Consider the following 19,591-nt stretch of genomic DNA (forward strand, 5'->3'; position numbering starts at 1 on the left):
TCCTTCCCCTTTCTAACTCCCCATTCCTTCCCCTTTCTAACTCCCCATTCCACCCCCTTCCCCTTTCTAACTCCCCATTCCACCCCCTCCCCCTATCTAACTCCCCATTCCCCCTATCTAACTCCCCATTCCTTCCCCTTTCTAACTCCCCATTCCTTCCCCTTTCTAACTCCCCATTCCTTCCCCTTTCTAACTCCCCATTCCACCCCCTTCCCCTTTCTAACTCCCCATTCCTTCCCCTTTCTAACTCCCCATTCCACCCCCTCCCCCTATCTAACTCCCCATTCCTTCCCCTTTCTAACTCCCCATTCCACCCCCTCCCCCAATCTAACTCCCCATTCCTTCCCCTTTCTAACTCCCCATTCCTTCCCCTTTCTAACTCCCCATACCACCCCCTTCCCCTTTCTAACTCCCCATTCCACCCCCTCCCCCTATCTAACTCCCCATTCCTTCCCCTTTCTAACTCCCCATTCCTTCCCCTTTCTAACTCTCCATTCCACCCCCTTCCCATTCCCCTTTCTCACACCCCATTCCACCCCCTTCCCCTTTCTAACTCCCCATTACTTCCCCTTTCTAACTCCCCATTCCTTCCCATTCCTTCCCCCTTCCCATTCCCCTCACCCCTTTCTAGCTCCCCATTCCACCCCCTTCCCATTCCCCTCAACCCTTTCTAGCTCCCCATTCCACCCCCTTCCCAACTCCCCATTCCACCCCCTTCCCCTTTCTAACTCCCCATTCCACCCCCTTCCCATTCCCCTCACCCCTTTCTAGCTCCCCATTCCACCCCCTTCCCATTCCCTCAACTAGCTCCCCATTCCACCCCCTTCCCAACTCCCCATTCCACCCCTTCCCCTTTCTAACTCCCCATTCCACCCCCTCCCCCTATCTAATTCCCCATTCCACCCCCTTCCCCTTTCTATCTCCCCATTCCTTCCCCTTTCTAGCTCCCCATTCCACCCCCTTCCCATTCCCCTCACCCCTTTCTAACTCCCCATTCCACCCCCTTCCCATTCCCCTCACCCCTTTCTAACTCCCCATTCCACCCCCTTCCCATTCCCCTCAACCCTTTCTAGCTCCCCATTCCACCCCTTCCCAACTCCCCATTCCACCCCCTTCCCCTTTCTAACTCCCCATTCCACCCCCTTCCCATTCCCCTCACCCCTTTCTAGCTCCCCATTCCACCCCCTTCCCATTCCCCTCAACCCTTTCTAGCTCCCCATTCCACCCCCTTCCCAACTCCCCATTCCACCCCCTTCCCCTTTCTAACTCCCCATTCCACCCCCTCCCCCTATCTAATTCCCCATTCCACCCCCTTCCCCTTTCTAACTCCCCATTCCTTCCCCTTTCTAACTCCCCATTCCACCCCCTTCCCATTCTAATCACCCCATTCTAACTCCCCATTCCAACTCTTCCCATTCCCCTTCCCCTTTCTAACTCCGCATACCACCCCCTTCCCATTCCCCTCAACCCTTTCTAACTCCCCATTCCACCCCCTTCCCATTCCCCTCACCCCTTTCTAACTCCGCATACCACCCCCTGTGCTGTTTTCACAACAGTTCTTGACCAATTCACTCACTTTCATCACTCTCGTATCGCATGACCTGACACCGTCCGTTATCGAAGCAGATGGCCAGGCAGGGGCAGTCTGGCTCCACGTAGCCCTCCGACCCTGCGTACCAGTGGATCCCTGCGATACTGATGGCTCCAGTCACGTTATGCAGACAGCTGACCGTCATCTTCATCTGCAACATCATCATTATCTCTAAGTCTCCTAGAACTATGTTATCCACTCTTCAGGAGTGGGGTTGCATTAAACACTCTAAAACAATTGAAACGTGCACCTTTACTAAGTGTACAAAAAGCGCTATCCATCGTTACTTTTGGGGTGTTGCTATCTTTTTCAAAGGCTACCAGACTTACAATGAAGTTTCCCTGATTGTCGTAGATGTGGATTTCCCCATTGGCCATCCCAAAAAGGAGGATCTTGCTATCTGGCGACCAGGCCACGTGAGCGAGCTGAATTCCCTTGAGCTCTTTCCCCCAGATTCGGTTACCTAAAAAGACAAAACACATCCATTATAAAACAACCACGTGCCATATTCGTCATGATGCTTTTCTCATTACCATTATACAATGGGTGTGAGATAGCAATCCAATGACAACTTGTTCTGACTGTTAAAACTGAAATAACCCGAAGGACCCAGTGCATGAATTAGAAAAACAATTCTTTGGTCATCCTCTTTATGGAAGTGTTTCTTAGCCCAAAACTAGTTTATTCTATGTTTGGGAAAACGAACCAAACTGTCCAGACAGACGTATTAAAGAGAGGAGCACTTACCATCTACAGATCCAACAATGACTGCCCCGTCCTCGTAAACAATACAAATCTTCTGGCCGTCTGCATTCCAACTCATGCTCCTCACCACAGACTTGTTCCTGTTGTTAATCATCTCCTCGTACCAGCAGCCTATTCCCATTATAATCATCACAGTCACACACCATTATAATCATCACAGTCACACACCATATCATTATAATCATCACAGTCACACACCATATCATTATAATCATCACAGTCACCCACCATATCATTAGAATCATCACATAGTCAAATACCATATCATTAGAATCATCACAGTCACCCACCATATCATTATAATCATCACATAGTCCCACACTATATCATTATAATCATCACATAGTCCCACATAGTCACCCACCATATCATTATAATCATCACAGTCACACACCATATCATTATAATCATCACAGTCACCCACCATATCATTATAATCATCACAGTCACCCACCATATCATTAGAATCATCACAGTCACACACCATATCATTATAATCATCACAGTCACACACCATATCATTATAATCATCACAGTCACCCACCATATCATTATAATCATCACAGTCACCCACCATATCATTATAATCATCACATAGTCCCACACCATATCATTATAATCATCACAGTCACACACCATATCATTATAATCATCACATAGTCCCACACCATATCATTATAATCATCACAGTCACACACCATATCATTATAATCATCACATTCACCCACCATATCATTATAATCATCACATAGTCACACACCATTATAATCATCATAGTCCCACACCATATCATTATAATCATCACAGTCACACACCATATCATTATAATCATCACATAGTCCCACACCATATCATTATAATCATCACATAGTCCCACACCATATCATTATAATCATCACAGTCACACACCATATCATTATAATCATCACATAGTCCCACATAGTCACACACCATATCATTATAATCATCAGTCACCCACCATATCATTATAATCATCACAGTCACCCACCATATCATTATAATCATCACAGTCACCCACCATATCATTATAATCATCACAGTCACACACCATATCATTATAATCATCACATAGTCCCACACCATATCATTATAATCATCACATAGTCCCACATAGTCCCACACCATATCATTATAAATCATCACAGTCACACACCATATCATTATAATCATCACATAGTCCCACACCATATCATTATAATCAACACATAGTCACACACCAGATCATTATAATCATCACAGTCACACACCAGATCATTATAATCATCACAGTCGCACACCATATCATTATAATCATCACATAGTCCCACACCATATCCTTATAATCATCACATAGTCCCACACCATATCATTATAATCATCACATAGTCCCACACCATATCATTATAATCATCACATAGTCCCACACCATATCATTATAATCATCACATAGTCACACATAGTCCCACGCCATATCATTATAATCATCACATAGTCACACACCATATCATTATAATCATCACATAGTCCCACACCATATCATTATAATCATCACATAGTCCCACATAGTCCCACACCATATCATTATAATCATCACATAGTCCCACACCATATCATTATAATCAACACATAGTCCCACAAAGTCCCACACCATATCATTATAATCATCACATAGTCCCACACCATATCATTATAAATCATCACATAGTCACACACCATATCATTATAATCATCACATAGTCCCACACCATATCATTATAAATCATCACATAGTCCCACACCATATCATTATAAATCATCACATAGTCCCACACCATATCATTATAAATCATCACATAGTCCCACACCATATCATTATAATCATCACATAGTCCCACACCATATCGTTATAATCATCACATAGTCCCACACCATATCATTATAATCATCACATAGTCCCACACCATATCATTATAATCATCACATAGTCCCACACCATATCATTATAATCAACACATAGTCCCACATAGTCCCACACCATATCATTATAATCATCACATAGTCCCACACCATATCATTATAATCATCACATAGTCCCACACCATATCATTATAATCATCACATAGTCCCACACCATATCATTATAATCATCACATAGTCCCACACCATATCATTATAATCATCACATAGTCCCACACCATATCATTATAATCATCACATAGTCCCACACCATATCATTATAATCAACACATAGTCACACACCAGATCATTATAATCATCACATAGTCACACACCATATCATTATAATCATCACATAGTCCCACATAGTCCCACACCATATCATTATAAATCATCACATAGTCACACACCATATCATTATAATCATCACAAAGTCCCACACCATATCATTATAAATCATCACAGTCACACACCATATCATTATAAATCATCACATAGTCCCACATAGTCACACACTATATCATTATAAATCATCACATAGTCCCACATAGTCCCACATAGTCACACACCATATCATTATAAATCATCACAGTCACACACCATATCATTATAAATCATCACATAGTCCCACACCATATCATTATAAATCATCACATAGTCCCACATAGTCCCACACCATATCATTATAATCAACACATAGTCCCACACCATATCATTATAATCATCACATAGTCCCACACCATCTCATTATAATCATCACATAGTCCCACACCATATCTTTATAATCAACACATAGTCCCACACCATATCATTATAATCATCACATAGTCCCACACCATCTCATTATAATCATCACATAGTCCCACACCATATCATTATAATCAACACATAGTCCCACATAGTCCCACACCATATCATTATAAATCATCACAGTCACACACCATATCATTATAATCATCACATAGTCCCACACCATCTCATTATAATCATCACATAGTCCCACACCATATCTTTATAATCAACACATAGTCCCACACCATATCATTATAATCATTACATAGTCCCACACCATATCATTAGAATCATCACATAGTCCCACACCATATCATTATAATCATCACATAGTCACACACCATATCATTATAATCATCACATAGTCCCACACCATATCATTATAATCATCACATAGTCCCACACCATATCATTATAATCATCACATAGTCCCACACCATATCATTATAAATCATCACAGTCACACACCATATCATTATAATCATCACATAGTCCCACACAATCTCATTATGTCATAATAGTCAACAGAAATGGACAACACTGAGATGGCTTCAAGATGGCTGAAGTGTTTCTCTGACTTGACATATCCTTCAAGTGTAACACGCCTACAGTCTTTCTGACCACCGGCATCCTGGTGGATCTTGTGTTTTAACAACCCCGCCCATGCATTATTATTAGTAAATGTGATTATACAGTGTAGCCTACCTTTGTAGAGCATCCACACAATAATGAGACCATTCTGGTCACTCGTGGTGAGCTTCTGGTACTGCTCATTCCACGTCACAACCTGGACTGCACCTGTGTCATACCAAACAACAAACAGAGTTCAGAGGTCCCACTGGCTCCCAGAAAGAGGCACAATAGCGCTTTACTTACCACTGTGGCCTTCAAGTGTCTGATTCATTGACAAATTGCTGGGTGCTGCAAGTCCTTTGAGTTTGGCATCGTCTGTTGAAAGTTCACAGCGCCAATGAGAACAAGAGGTCATGTATTTTTTGTTGTTGTGTTTTTACAATTACAACACTATTGTTTAGGCTACTTACATATATAGGACACTCCTAATTCCTTTATAGGATACTAGTACAGTAATTCCTAACACTAAGTAATTATTCCTTAAGTGTTTCTTCTTCTCGGGATACAAAAGGTGCACATTTTTGCATGATTTGAAATGCTCAAGCCTAAACCAAGCCAATCTCGTCCATATATTTATATCCAATTCATATATTTATATATTCTTAATTCCATTCCTTTACTTAGATTTGTGTGCATAAGGTATTTGTCGTGAAATTGTTAGATATTACTACACTGTCGGAACTAGAAGCACAAGCATTTCGCTACACCCGCAATAACATCTGCTAAACACGTGTATGTGACCAATAACATTTGATTTGATTATCTAGCCTATAGTGAGTTAAATAAGCCTGTCAACATCACAAGCTGCTTGAATCATACCATAGCTCTAAAGTAGCCTAATACAGAGAAGCCCGAGCAAATCAGTTCCTAACACCATTATGCTGCACTTCCACCTAAGACTTACCCCACACCAGTGTTTAATGTTAATGTAGGCTCTAGTGTAATTGTGTTTCCATCAGGAGTGTGACACTAAAGACTTGGGGTGAGTATAATCAACAACCTCTGCATCACAAAGACAGTTGCTTTGTGACAAGGCGTTAAAAGTCCACAGTTAGCCATTGTTCTGTAAATGCCAGCTGAAAAGTACCGGTGGCCAGGCCTTAGCCCCATTTCAGAGCAAGTCCGCCAGGGCCATGGTCCCATGAGACATTCGTGCCAATGGAAACAGAAAAGTCTGAGCCCTTTAGGTAACACACGGGGGTAAAGCTCAGATAGAAACTCACCATCCTACTTTCTAATTGACATAATACTGCTGGCAGAGTATGTCTACTGTTGCCAAGCTCATTTCGGTTTGAAATTGTTTTTCACACACAATTAGCTACTCTAGCTCTGTTTCACAAACATTTGGAATCTGGGAGGCAGGTAGCATCACGGTTGAGAGCATTGAGCCACTAAACCTAATTGCTCCTGTAAGTCACTCTGGATAAAAGTGTCTGCTCAATAACTAAAATGAATCTGAATCAAATGGGTTTGTAAACATTGCATAACATAGCTCAGATGGTACTCTCAGCCAATCTCAGTTTATAGAGGTAACTTGTGTTGGAAAGCCAATTCACCTGTCTGTGTCTCCAGCTTCAGGACTTTGAGAAGACCCTCATCCCCTCCACAGGCTATAAAGCCTTGGTCTTTGTTCCATGACACACACTTTAGCCGTATGTTGTTGGGGATGGCAATCTGAGAGGGGAAGAGGATTGTGCATTTAGATCAAATTGATTATAACTGGCTGTTACTGTTGTAGGCAAAAGGGACATTGATTGTATTGCTTATGCCAACAGGCTCTGAAAAATGTGTCTGCTATCACAGGTAGTAACATGCACTAACGTTAGTCATACAAACTAACGTTAGTTTGCAGGTCTCATAACTAGCTAGCTAGCAGTAAATGGCTGGCTCAAGCATGCAAGAGACTGTGTGCATGATGGTGATGAATACAATATTAATCATAATGGCATGTTGATGCGGTTCTCGTCTTGATAGGCAACAAGTGAGAGACGTATGGAAGCTTCACGTGTATCAACAAAACTATCTGACAGCTAAATGTCACCGAAATGGATGCCTACCTTCTTACTGAGATAAATAAACATCGTTGCTGCCAAGTGACTCAACACACGTTCACTAGAATTTGCTTGCTAAAGCTAACATTAGCCAGCTAGCAATGTTAGAGAGCAAACGATAGCAACTTGCTAGCTAGCTTATGGAAGTAACGTTAGCTAGCTGGAGATTCAGTCACCGTTGACAAACAAACTATTGTAGAATATAGCTAGCAAACTCCGCGCAAGATACATTCATAGGTGAGAATTTATTGCATCTCATAACTATGGGTTTCCTTCATAGACTAAATTCACAAGCCAGCTTTCTTTGCAGAACATCGACGTCGCTTTCATCGGTATCCCTGGTAACCACACACCGGAAAACTCTTTGTCGAGGCTTCCGCTCTCAACATTGCGGTAATTGTAGTCCATCATTATTTATATCTGTGTTGTGTTGTAGTCCTTGTTCGTTGCACTCCCTTCGGCATGTTTGTCTCTTTATTCCAAGTTTATTATCTCCATGCACTGTTCCCATTTGTGTATGTTAACACTTCTGAAACGGGAAATGCCAGAGCCATGTATTAGAATATCTACAGTATGGCTCAGTCTGGGAAATGTTTGGCAACATTGTGCATACTTTTTAATCATCCAGCTAGTCTGTAAAATTCCTTGGTCATGTATGGCTCTCAGTTGGTAGGTCATGGTGCTTGACACCAGCGTTGAGGGTTTGATTCACACGACCACCCATACATGAAAATGTAGTTACAACTGTATTCACTTTGGATGTAAGTATGCAAGCATGACCTAAAGTTGCTTTGGATCAAAGTGTCTGTGAAATGGCATATATGAACTTGACAATCACTTTTCAGTCTCTCCTTTTCTTAGGGCGGTTAATTATTCTCCATACAAATTGTTTAGGAGCTGGTGGACTTGGAGACAGCCAGCAAATGTATTTCTTATGTTGTTTTTTTTACATTGTGCTTGACGTATATATACAGCACATGCATGTAGCACTTTAATCTTTATGACAAAAAAATACAGACAGAAACAATGTTAATATGAGATTTGTTCAAAATATGTATTTAATGTGTACATTTGTACAAATATCCAAAATAGAACACTAGTAAATAGAACACCATATATTGTCAGAAATGACATTTTGTGTGTCTTGTCTTTCATTTTTAATTTATTTTACTAGGCAAGTCAGTTAAGAACAAATTCTTATTTTCAATGACGGCCTAGGAACAGTGGGTTAACTGCCTGTTCAGGGGCAGAACGACAGATTTGTACTTTGTCAGCTCAGGGATTTGAACTTGCAACCTTTCGGTTACCAGTCCAACGCTCTAACCACTAGGCTACCCTGCACCACAATAATGAAACATCACTTGTCAGTGACGGAGCCTGTATTGCTTCCTCTTTATTATAGCTGATGTGGTGGAAGATGGAATGTGGTTAAACTGGAAAGGTGCCATCATGGGGAGACAAATATTGTGCAAAAAAAAGAGTCAACTTTGGTCTTTGTTCCTCGCTTTAAAAATGAAACGGGGACATCTGCTGTGAGCAAATGGAACATTCTTGACCACGTCATTCAATGGTAAATACATTGTTTTAGATCTAAAAAAAAAACACTTATATTGAAGGAGGTTATACAGTACGATGACTCCAAAATGGACTGTCAATAATGACGGTCGATAAAAGAGGAAAACTATACAGCCATTTAAGATTGAGGTTAACTGGGTGAGCTCCGAATGGTCTCTTTGCAGCGTCCTCTTCTTTAGAATCAACGCCTGCCTCCAAACTGAGTCACTTTCCTCGATAGGTCATCAAGTGGAAATAACAGTCAAGGAAATGACTTGTCTTCTTCAATGCATATACTGAAGTGTAATAGGGAAGTGTAACAGTTTAAAGTAGACCAGTATACACATGGCCATACAACATTGTTAGCTGGTGGTAGTGGCGTTGAGATCTTGTGTAAAGCCCTATGTAAATACCACCCTTACCCATTATAAAAAGGACCGGTGAGGTTAAAAGGATATGTTTGTTGGTCAGCTGCTTTATGGTAGACTGCATCTTCATCTGGAACGCAATCTGAGCTTCACACATGCAGGCGTCTTCACTCAGCTCATTCCCACTCATCTCATTCGCGTCCTCTGAAAAAGACATCAATGGCAATAATGAATAAATGCTATATTTTTTTTTTATGAAAAAAAAACTTGACGTTAAGTTACTGCAGTTACCAATAAACAACTTATCCGTTAGCTTTTCCTGTATTATTTTGGTCGTTCAAATATGATAGGCTACTCAGTATTATGCACAGGAGGTTGGTCGAGTAGGATGGGCTCGTGGTAATAGCCGGAGCGGTATAGGTGGAATGGTATCACATACAGCAAACACATAGTTTCCATGTGTTTGATGCCATTCCATTCACTCCATTCCAGCCATTATTATGAGCCATCCTCCCCTCAGCAGGCCCGTGTTACACAGTAGCTAGAAACATAAAGTGGCACTTCTTCCACACTTAGGGATCTATTAAAATCATCTTCCATTGTGGATACAAGGAAACAAATTGTGTAGTTACACATTGCACAATGCAATCAAATATTACAATTCCCTGTTACTGTGAGCAACGTAATGTAAAGTGTTACAACTAGTTGACTTAATTTAAAGTCAAAACTTTCAAATACAGACAATGCATACTTTCAAGTGATGTCAAGTAGTTAGTCAAAGATCAGGTGAATTCTTTTTAGATCATTGAGGGGAAGTCAATGGTAAATCAATTGGGTTTTGCAAAAGGTTAACAATCACTTCAAAGCTTCAACCAAGGCAGTAGGCCAGCCATTCATTCAAGCTTCAACCAAGGCAGTAGGCCAGCCATTCATTCAAGCTTCAACCAAGGCAGTAGGCCAGCCATTCATTCAAGCTTTAACAAGGCAGTAGGCCAGCCATTCATTCAAGCTTCAACCAAGGCAGTAGGCCAGCCATTCATTCAAGCTTCAACCAAGGCAGTAGGCCAGCCATTCATTCAAGCTTCAACCAAGGCAGTAGGCCAGCCATTCATTCAAGCTTTAACAAGGCAGTAGGCCAGCCATTCATTCAAGCTTTAACCAAGGCAGTAGGCCAGCCATTCATTCAAGCTTTAACAAGGCAGTAGGCCAGCCATTCATTCAAGCTTTAACCAAGGCAGTAGGCCAGTCGTTCATTCAAGCTTTAACCAAGGCAGTAGGTCAGCCATTCATTCAATATTTAACCAAGGCAGTAGGCCAGTCGTTCATTCAAGCTTTAACCAAGGCAGTAGGTCAGCCATTCATTCAATATTTAACCAAGGCAGTAGACAAGCCCTTCAATCAAGCACTTGTTCATCATAACACAAACCCATCATGTATACTTTGATTTTTCAAGGTCTCCCGTAGATGTGAAACAAACCACAGGTGACTGCAATACCCAGGCATCAGTCCAACAAACGTATGAGGCCAAACACAAGTCAGTCGACCAGGCTCCTTTGGGTCCTTCTCCTGGATCTAGCTGTTGTTTCCCTAGCAGCTAGCTCATGCTGCACCTTCCCATGCTCATTCATTTCCTTCTTCCTTACAGTGGCAGAACTTGCTCCACGGTGCTAAAGTCAGCCGAGGGAACGTAATGCCGGCTGTGGGGCTCAGAGGCTATCTCCAGGAGCTTGCTCTCCTCCGTTTTACCCACCGCGTACATCTCCACACCTGAGGAAAGAGAGAAGGAAGACAAGGACAGGACAAAGGTCACTCATTTGACAAACTCAAAACTGTGATACGGTGCATGATATACATGGGATTGGATGTTTAAGTATTACGCAGCTAATACTTAAGGAGGAAAGGAGGAAACATGTAGCAGGAAACATGCATTCATATAATGAACTCAAAAAATTTACTGGATGAACAAACAAAAAAAAGTGAGTCATTTTAGAGTTTGGAGTTGTCATCTTACCACTTCAGCTATATTCAACTCAATAAAATTGTGTTATATTATACTGTTTAAGAAAAAGGTCTCTCACCTTGCTCTTTAAGGTTCCTGGCATGCTCCGAGATGTCCTTATGCAACTGTCCATCCGTCAGCACGATGGCCACCCGGGGCACTTTGGCCTGGTGCCTTCTCCCTGTGTGAAGCTCCTGTCCAGCAGGTAGAGCAGGGCCAGCACGGTCATGGAGCCCATGTACTGAACACCTCTCACTGCCTTCTTCAAAGCCTTGGTGGTGGTTTAAGGTGAACTAGGTCCGGACTCAGCTGGTGTACCCGGATCAGGCCAACCTGGACAGTGCCAGCGCCGACTCTTCACCAGCTCAAAGTTGTCCAAGCGGACGCTCTTGGAACCGTCGATAACCAAGGCAGGTCGAGAGCGTTAGCTCTGCAACCCGGGCTACTCTGCAGCTCTGTGGGTTTTAATGCTAAACAAGCCAAGCCGACGCATCACAACAAACTCACCATGTATTGGCCATATAAGGTGAAGAGGGGACAAAGCAATGTTAGCTAGCGAAGATGGGCGTGAACGCATTGGATAGTGGCATGCACAGTGCTTGACTTTGGCAGGAACAAACAGGGACTGAGTTCCCGGGGGCACCTTAAATGTTCCACATCATGAGTTTCTGCACCTCTTGTAGAATAATAAATATAACAGTACCAGCAGCCAGAATGACTGTGGCATCTATTTCAGTCCACTTCAAGCACTGGGCATGCATACCATAATAGCAGCACGTAGGATTTCTAGACTATGAATTCTGAAATAAAGGTGCACCAACCGTTGGAACCTGATCCATTTTGGTTTTGGTTTGGGTTCTGGTTCTGGTTTTGGTTTTGGTTTTGGTTTTGCAAAGAACCTGCTGCCAAGTGTAAACATAAGACAAAATCTTTCACATTAATATTGACCTCTGCCCCTAAATACAAGGCTTGTTTTGTTATCCTCCCATTTCTGTATTACACAATGAATACAGTAAAATATGTCCCCTACACACAACAACTTTCCGGTAACACTTTATTTGAAGGCTACCTACATAAGGACTTCACAATACATTCATAACTCATACATAACATAACACCTTCACAAGCAGTACATGAGCATTTCATAAATACTTATGTCAACAATCGTTGAAATCTGCAGTATAAGTATCACAAAAATCAACCTGTGGTTGTTGGGAAATGCTTGCTTATATATGGGTTATTCATGGGTTATGAATGCTTATATATGGGTTATTCATGGGTTATGAATGCTTATATATGGGTTATTCATGGGTTATGAATGCTTATATATGGGTTATTCATGGGCTATGAATGCTTATATATGGGTTATTCATGGGTTATGAATGCTTATATATGGGTTATTCATGGGTTATGAATGCTTATATATGGGTTATGAATGCTTATATATGGGTTATTCATGGGTTATGAAGTCCTTATGTAGGTACCTATCGAACAAAGTGCTATCCACATTCCCGATAGAGGCTTGTGGTCCTTACGTGAGCATGTTTTCTTGTCTGCATTCAGTGTATAGCCTTCTCGACACTTGCAGGCGTACGAGTTGTTGTTGTTGTTGTTGACACATATGTGGTCGCAGTCGTGTCCCAGGGCACAGGCGTCCACACCTGTAAACAAACATCCTCACAGCTGATTGGTTTAGTCTGACAACATCGTCACCTTGAACAGGATTAATCAGGTTAGAATAAATTCAGGTAAATTATTAATTACTTTCTAATTGGTCAATTGAGGGTTATCACACGGAATCTTTATTTTTATTTTTTAATCACTGTTTCACATTAAATATTGAAAGAATGATTATTATTAGTCAATGTTTTTTGGGTACCTGGGAATCCTACAACTAGTTTAGACCTGGGAATCCAACAACTAGATTAGACCTGGGAATCCAACAACTAGATTAGACCTGGGAATCCAACAACTAGTTTAGACCTGGGAATCCAACAACTAGTTTAGACCTGGGAATCCAACAACTAGTTTAGACCTGGGAATCCAACAACTAGTTTAGACCTGGGAATCCTACAACTAGTTTAGACCTGGGAATCCAACAACTAGTTTAGACCTGGGAATCCAACAACTAGTTTAGACCTTGGAAACCAACAACAAGTTTAGACCTGGGAATCCAACAACTAGTTTAGACCTGGGAATCCAACAACTAGTTTAGACCTGGGAATCCAACAACTAGTTTAGACCTGGGAAACCAACAACTAGTTTAGACCTGGGAAACCAACAACTAGTTTAGACCTGGGAAACCAACAACTAGTTTAGACCTGGGAATCCTACAACTAGTTTAGACCTGGGAATCCTACAACTAGTTTAGACCTGGGAATCCAACAACTAGTTTAGACCTGGGAATCCTACAACTAGTTTAGACCTGGGAATCCAACAACTAGTTTAGACCTGGGAATCCTACAACTAGTTTAGACCTGGGAATCCTACAACTAGTTTAGACCTGGGAATCCTACAACTAGTTTAGACCTGGGAATCCAACAACTAGATTAGACCTGGGAATCCAACAACTAGATTAGACCTGGGAATCCAACAACTAGTTTAGACCTGGGAATCCAACAACTAGTTTAGACCTGGGAATCCAACAACTAGTTTAGACCTGGGAATCCAACAACTAGTTTAGACCTGGGAATCCAACAACTAGATTAGACCTGGGAATCCTACAACTAAATGGGAATCCAAAAAGTTTAACCTGGGAATCCAACAGCTAGTTTAGACCTGGGAATTACAACTAGTTTAACAAATCCAACAAAGTTTAGACCTGGGAATTCAACTAGTTTAGACCTGGGAAACCAACAACTAGTTTAGACCTGGGAAACCAACAACTAGTTTAGACCTGGGAAACCAACAACTAGTTTAGACCTGGGAAACCAACAACTAGTTTAGACCTGGGAATCCAACAACTAGTTTAGACCTGGGAATCTAACATAAAGTTTAGACCTGGGAATCCAACAACTAGTTTAGACCTGGGAAACCAACAACTAGTTTAGACCTGGGAATCCAACAGCTAGTTTAGAACTGGGAATCCTACAACTAGTTTAGAACTGGGAAACCAGGTATGTTTCCTGGGTGGTCAGTAACATTAGTAGGTGTCAAGGACTGAAAGAAACTGAAAACCAGAAGGACTGAGGCTCTTATTCAATTGTGCACCGCTATTATAGGAGGACTTACAAACATGACTTATCTCTCACCTAAGCCTTAGCACTAGCCTCATTCTCTTACCACACAGCGTTTCCCTGAACTTGGACGTGAGCTTCTCGATGACGCCGTAGGTCTCCACGTAGAACACGTGTTCGTCCAATGGCAGACTGGCCATGAGACGCAGGGACTTCATGTCCGCCCTGTCCACCCCGACTGCGTAGATCTCAATGCCTGCCGCCCTCGCCGCCGCGGCAACCTCCTCCACCGTGTCCTGGGGCCGCCCGTCCGTCACGATGATGGCCACCTTGGCGATGTTCTTGTTGGTTAGCCGGGCGCCCGATCCCTCGGTGAAGGTCTCCTCCATGGCCGTCTTGATGGCTAGCCCAGTCATGGTGCCAGCCGCTAAGGATTCGATGCGCGCCAACGCTGCTTTCAGGCCCGGCTTGTCGAAGTGCGTCTTGAGCAGGAACTCAATCTTCACTGTGCTAGCGTAGTTCACAACGGCCACACGTGTGGCGTCTGCGCCAATCTCAAGGGTGTCGACCATGTCAGCCAAGAAGATTTTGACCTTCTCAAATTCTTGGGGGCGTACGCTACGGGAGCTGTCGATGATGAACACCAGATCTAGGGGGCGGCTTTTGCAGTGGGTTTCTGCGAGGGAAAAGAACGTGACATAGGTTTTTACCACAGAGGGTGAAATGGTTTGCTCTACACACTTTAACAGGGAACTGCTAGCCAGAGTTCCTCTGTCATATACACTGAGTGTACAAAACATTTGGCACAACTTCCTAATATCGAGTTGCACCACCCTCAAAACAGGCTCAATTCATTGGGGTATGGACTCTACAAGGTGTTGAAAGTGTTCCACAGGGAGGCTGGTCTATGTTGACACAGTTGTGTCAAGTTGGCTGGATGTCCTTTGGGTGGTGGACCATTCTTGATACACACTGGAAACTTTTGAGCATGGAAAAACCCAGCAGCGTTGCAGTTCTTGACACACTCAAACTGGTGCGCCTGGCACCTACTACCATACCCTGTTCAAAGGCACTTAAATATTTTGTCTTGCCCATTCGCCCTCTGAATGGCACACATACACAATCCATATCTCAATTGTCTCAAGTCTTCATCGACACTGGTTGAAGTGGGTTTAACAAGTGACATCAATAAGGATTTATAGCTTTCACCTGGATTCACCTGGTCAGTCTATAATATGGGGCGGCAGGGTAGCCTAGTGGTTAGAGCGTTGGACTAATAACCGAAAGGTTGCTAGTTCAAATCCCCAAACTGACAAGGTACAAATCTGGCGTTCTGACCCTAAACCCACTGTTCCTAGGCCGTCATTGAAAATAAGAATTTGTTCTTAACTGACTTGCCTTGTGAAATAAATAAGGAAAGAGCAGGTGTTGCCTATGTTTTGTACATTCAGTATATATCAAACACATTCAGGTTTCACATTCAGGCCTGGAGTTGCTTAAGGTTTTAGCAAGTCACCTTAACATGAGCTACTATTTTTTTAAAGATTGGACGGGAACGTTTAAGCGGGCAATCGTGCACGCTTCTTTACACACAGCAACGATATGCTACAAAACAAAGCAGTAGAAATACAAGTCTAAAGGAATCTGAAGTAATAAAGGAATCTGATGTAATAAAGGAATCTGAAGTAATAAAGGAATCTGATATAATAAAGGAATCTGAAGTAAAAAAGGAATCTGAAGTAATAAAGGAATCTGATGTAATAAAGGAATCTGATGTCATAAAGGAATCTGATGTAATAAAGGAATCTGAAGTAATAAAGGAATCTGAAGTAATAAAGGAATCTGATGTAATAAAGGAATCTGAAGTAATAAAGGAATCTGATGTAATAAAGGAATCTGAAGTAATAAAGGAATCTGAAGTAATAAAGGAATCTGATGTAATAAAGGAATCTGAAGTAAAAAAGGAATCTGATGTCATAAAGGAATCTGAAGTAATAAAGGAATCTGAAGTAATAAAGGAATCTGATGTAATAAAGGAATCTGATGTAATAAAGGAATCTGAAGTAATAAAGGAATCTGATGTAATAAAGGAATCTGAAGTAATAAAGGAATCTGAAGTAATAAAGGAATCTGATGTAATAAAGGAATCTGAAGTAAAAAAGGAATCTGAAGTAAAGTGGATTAGGAATGGATACGAGATTAAACACAGCTTTGTTTCTGACCATTTCTCAGGGAAGTAAACATGGTAACTTGGGATGGCAGATAGCCTAGCGGTTAGAGCATTGGGCCAGTAACCGAAAGGGTGCAGGATTGAATCCCTGAGCTGACAAGGTAAAAAAAAAAATCTGTCATTCTACTGTTCCGTCGTCGTAAATAAGAATTTGTTCTTAACTGACTTACCTAGCTAAATAAAGGTTCAATTTGAACTTGGAAGTCAATTCATCTAATGTAGTATAGTAAAGCACATGTTTATCCTATTTCTCTCAAGATTCACCTGCAAAGGACATAAAAAACAATAGTGCCTTTTACCACAGCACCTGCTCAATCACTGAACAAGATAAGAGATTGGGAAAAGAAAGGGGTAAAGCACCCACGGAGGGGTGGGGGTGCAGGTCGAGGGGGTGGTGCAGTGAGCTGGAGGTACATGACTGGTGGCCATTTCCTGTGTGGCTGCTAGTACCAGTGATTATTGCCATGTGCTTTAGGCCTCCACGAGGGAGGAAGATGCAGTAGAGCAAATGGTTATTGTTTTTGGTCCAGCGCGTATGGCTTACATAGTGATGACGTGAAGTACAAAAAAACGCTTATAGCCTTAAGCATCAGTAAGAGGCTGACTGCTAAACCTTAAGAATCGATCCTGTCTGCTAGCAATTGAGTACAGATGCAAAAAAAAGCTGATGAAAAATAAACATAAAAAATACAACTTCTACAGTAGTAATCGACATCATACAGTGTCTTGTTTTCCATTTCTCACAATGTAACGTTGATCGGTTCTGAACATCTATCTTTGAAATATAATAGCCGGAAGGTTTAATTTAGCTCAAAGGACTGAGTAAGTTAGCCTACACATTGACAAGCCTACACATTGACAGTCCTTCCTTTGATGTGCTATTTGGTAAATATGTTCCTACTAATGAATTTCTACATGTATGTTATTGTCTGTCAAGATAAGAATGTATATTTACAGTATCAAATCATTTAGAGAATCCTTTATTCTGTAATTCCAGACGACTGGCCAATACAGGAGATTTGACTACATTCGAAACTTTAATGCACATCATACATGGACGTCAATGGCAAATTATTAATTTAAATATACTATAATCTCAAATATAATTTAATATAAACAGCAGTCTGCGCTGACTATTCCAAATACCGGCTACCGCTGTCTGCGCACTATAGACAGAAAGCATAAGCCTCTCTACAGAATAATAGACAATGCATGAAAATGAACCAACCTCCCAAGTCAATAGTTCTTTGATTCTGAGACAACTGAGCTGGTTGCTGAACACTCTGAAATGGTTGTTGCTGACCTTGCTGAACACTCTGAAATGGTTGTTGCTGTTGGAAGCCCCGCTGAAACGTTTGCCGTGGCACGATAGGGCTGTCTGCCTGATGCTGCCGAGGATGGTATCCTCCATGAAGTCGGTATGTTGCTTGGACTTCCAGGGCAAGGAAGGAAATACAGCAGACGAGTCCTCCGATTAACGATGTCATCCTGTGGCAGGCAGTTGGTTCTTTCAATAGGTCCGTATCAAGAAGCAATTCATAATACTAAACCACGAGTACAATAATTTGCTCTCTGGGGGCATATTTAAGCATCTCCGGACAACACACGTGGGAGAAAGTTGTCCAATCGAAAATTAGACGTGGGAAGAAAGGATCGCAGTTCGGTGTTGGTTCGGGGCAGGTGTGTGACCTGCTTTACGCACACTAGGCTAGGCAAACGATGCGATGGGTTTGGAGAGGATGCAATTTTGTTTTCCATTGTCCATGCAAACTGCGACCCCGAGCGTCACATACAATCACATACAAGCTTATTCGTGAGATAAGTTTTATTCTCAATTTGATATGCATAAATTATTTTTATTAGAACAAATAAAACTAAAACACATCTAGTATAGCTACAAATGATGTATAATAATATTCGTTTTAGTATATTGGTCTTTCAGCTTTATTACAGGTTATTAAAACCGACAGTTGTAATTAAAAACTGAAATACTTTGCCGTTACAATAAATAAATAAACGTTTTATTTTTAACGCTATAAATGTATTTGCTGACATTTTTCGATTGTTAATGAATATTATTAGTGTAAATCATGAACAAACTTGTTCACAAAAACAGAAGCCATTGGAATTTGGTTAAATTGGTTAAATAAAATAAAGACTAAAATCATTAGTTTAACATAACAAATGTATTCTGGCCAAAACTGTACCTCTGAAATGCTTGTACTCATATTAAAACAACTGTATAATTTTACTTTGTTTATGGAAAATCCTGAACCAAATTCAAATAATCGTTCCATAATGCATAGTATTATTTTATCAGAAAGCAAGACGGTAGAGGTGGGCAGGGATGAGGATCTTAGGGAGAGCAAAGTTACAAGGCTGCTCTTGAATTATTATTGAATTGTGTTGCGCTTTCTTGCACTACCATAGCGTCACCCACTGGCTGACTCGCTGGCTGCAACCTGGTGTCTGAGAATTGCGTATTATTCTTTAAGTA

At 41.5% G+C, this 19,591-nt stretch overlaps 2 protein-coding genes across 5 annotated transcripts in view; both read right to left on the reverse strand.

Moving 5' to 3' along the window:
- wdr35 (WD repeat domain 35) overlaps positions 1-8,115 on the reverse strand; it is a 51,118-nt gene extending 43,003 nt beyond the window's left edge. The window contains exons 1-7 of the mRNA XM_064928725.1: positions 7,774-8,115; positions 7,273-7,390; positions 5,960-6,031; positions 5,789-5,881; positions 2,339-2,467; positions 1,921-2,054; positions 1,577-1,742 (exon numbers count right to left, since the gene is read on the reverse strand). Of these exons, the coding sequence (XP_064784797.1) occupies positions 1,577-1,742; positions 1,921-2,054; positions 2,339-2,467; positions 5,789-5,881; positions 5,960-6,031; positions 7,273-7,390; positions 7,774-7,797 (736 nt within the window). The 5' untranslated portion in view covers positions 7,798-8,115. The remainder of the gene's footprint in view (positions 1-1,576; positions 1,743-1,920; positions 2,055-2,338; positions 2,468-5,788; positions 5,882-5,959; positions 6,032-7,272; positions 7,391-7,773) is intronic.
- Positions 8,116-8,811: 696 nt separating this feature from the next.
- LOC135508491 (matrilin-3-like) lies at positions 8,812-18,815 on the reverse strand. Of its 4 annotated transcripts, none has more exons than XM_064928728.1 (6): positions 18,398-18,815; positions 14,971-15,540; positions 13,224-13,349; positions 12,510-12,590; positions 9,780-9,893; positions 8,812-9,570 (listed from the first exon to the last, which is right to left on the reverse strand). In XM_064928728.1, the coding sequence occupies exons 1-6, from the start codon at positions 18,579-18,581 to the stop codon at positions 9,524-9,526; spliced, it is 1,122 nt and encodes a 373-aa protein (XP_064784800.1). In that variant the 5' UTR covers positions 18,582-18,815; the 3' UTR covers positions 8,812-9,523. The 4 variants fall into 4 exon arrangements, with proteins under 4 accessions (XP_064784800.1, XP_064784799.1, XP_064784798.1 ...); XM_064928727.1 differs by having other exon boundaries at positions 12,510-12,587; positions 18,323-18,815; XM_064928726.1 differs by having other exon boundaries at positions 18,323-18,815.
- Between the last annotated feature and the right edge of the window lie 776 nt (positions 18,816-19,591).

This window comes from Oncorhynchus masou, chromosome 21 (assembly GCF_036934945.1).
Source record: "Oncorhynchus masou masou isolate Uvic2021 chromosome 21, UVic_Omas_1.1, whole genome shotgun sequence".
In the NCBI taxonomy this organism is placed as follows: Eukaryota; Metazoa; Chordata; class Actinopteri; order Salmoniformes; family Salmonidae; genus Oncorhynchus; species Oncorhynchus masou.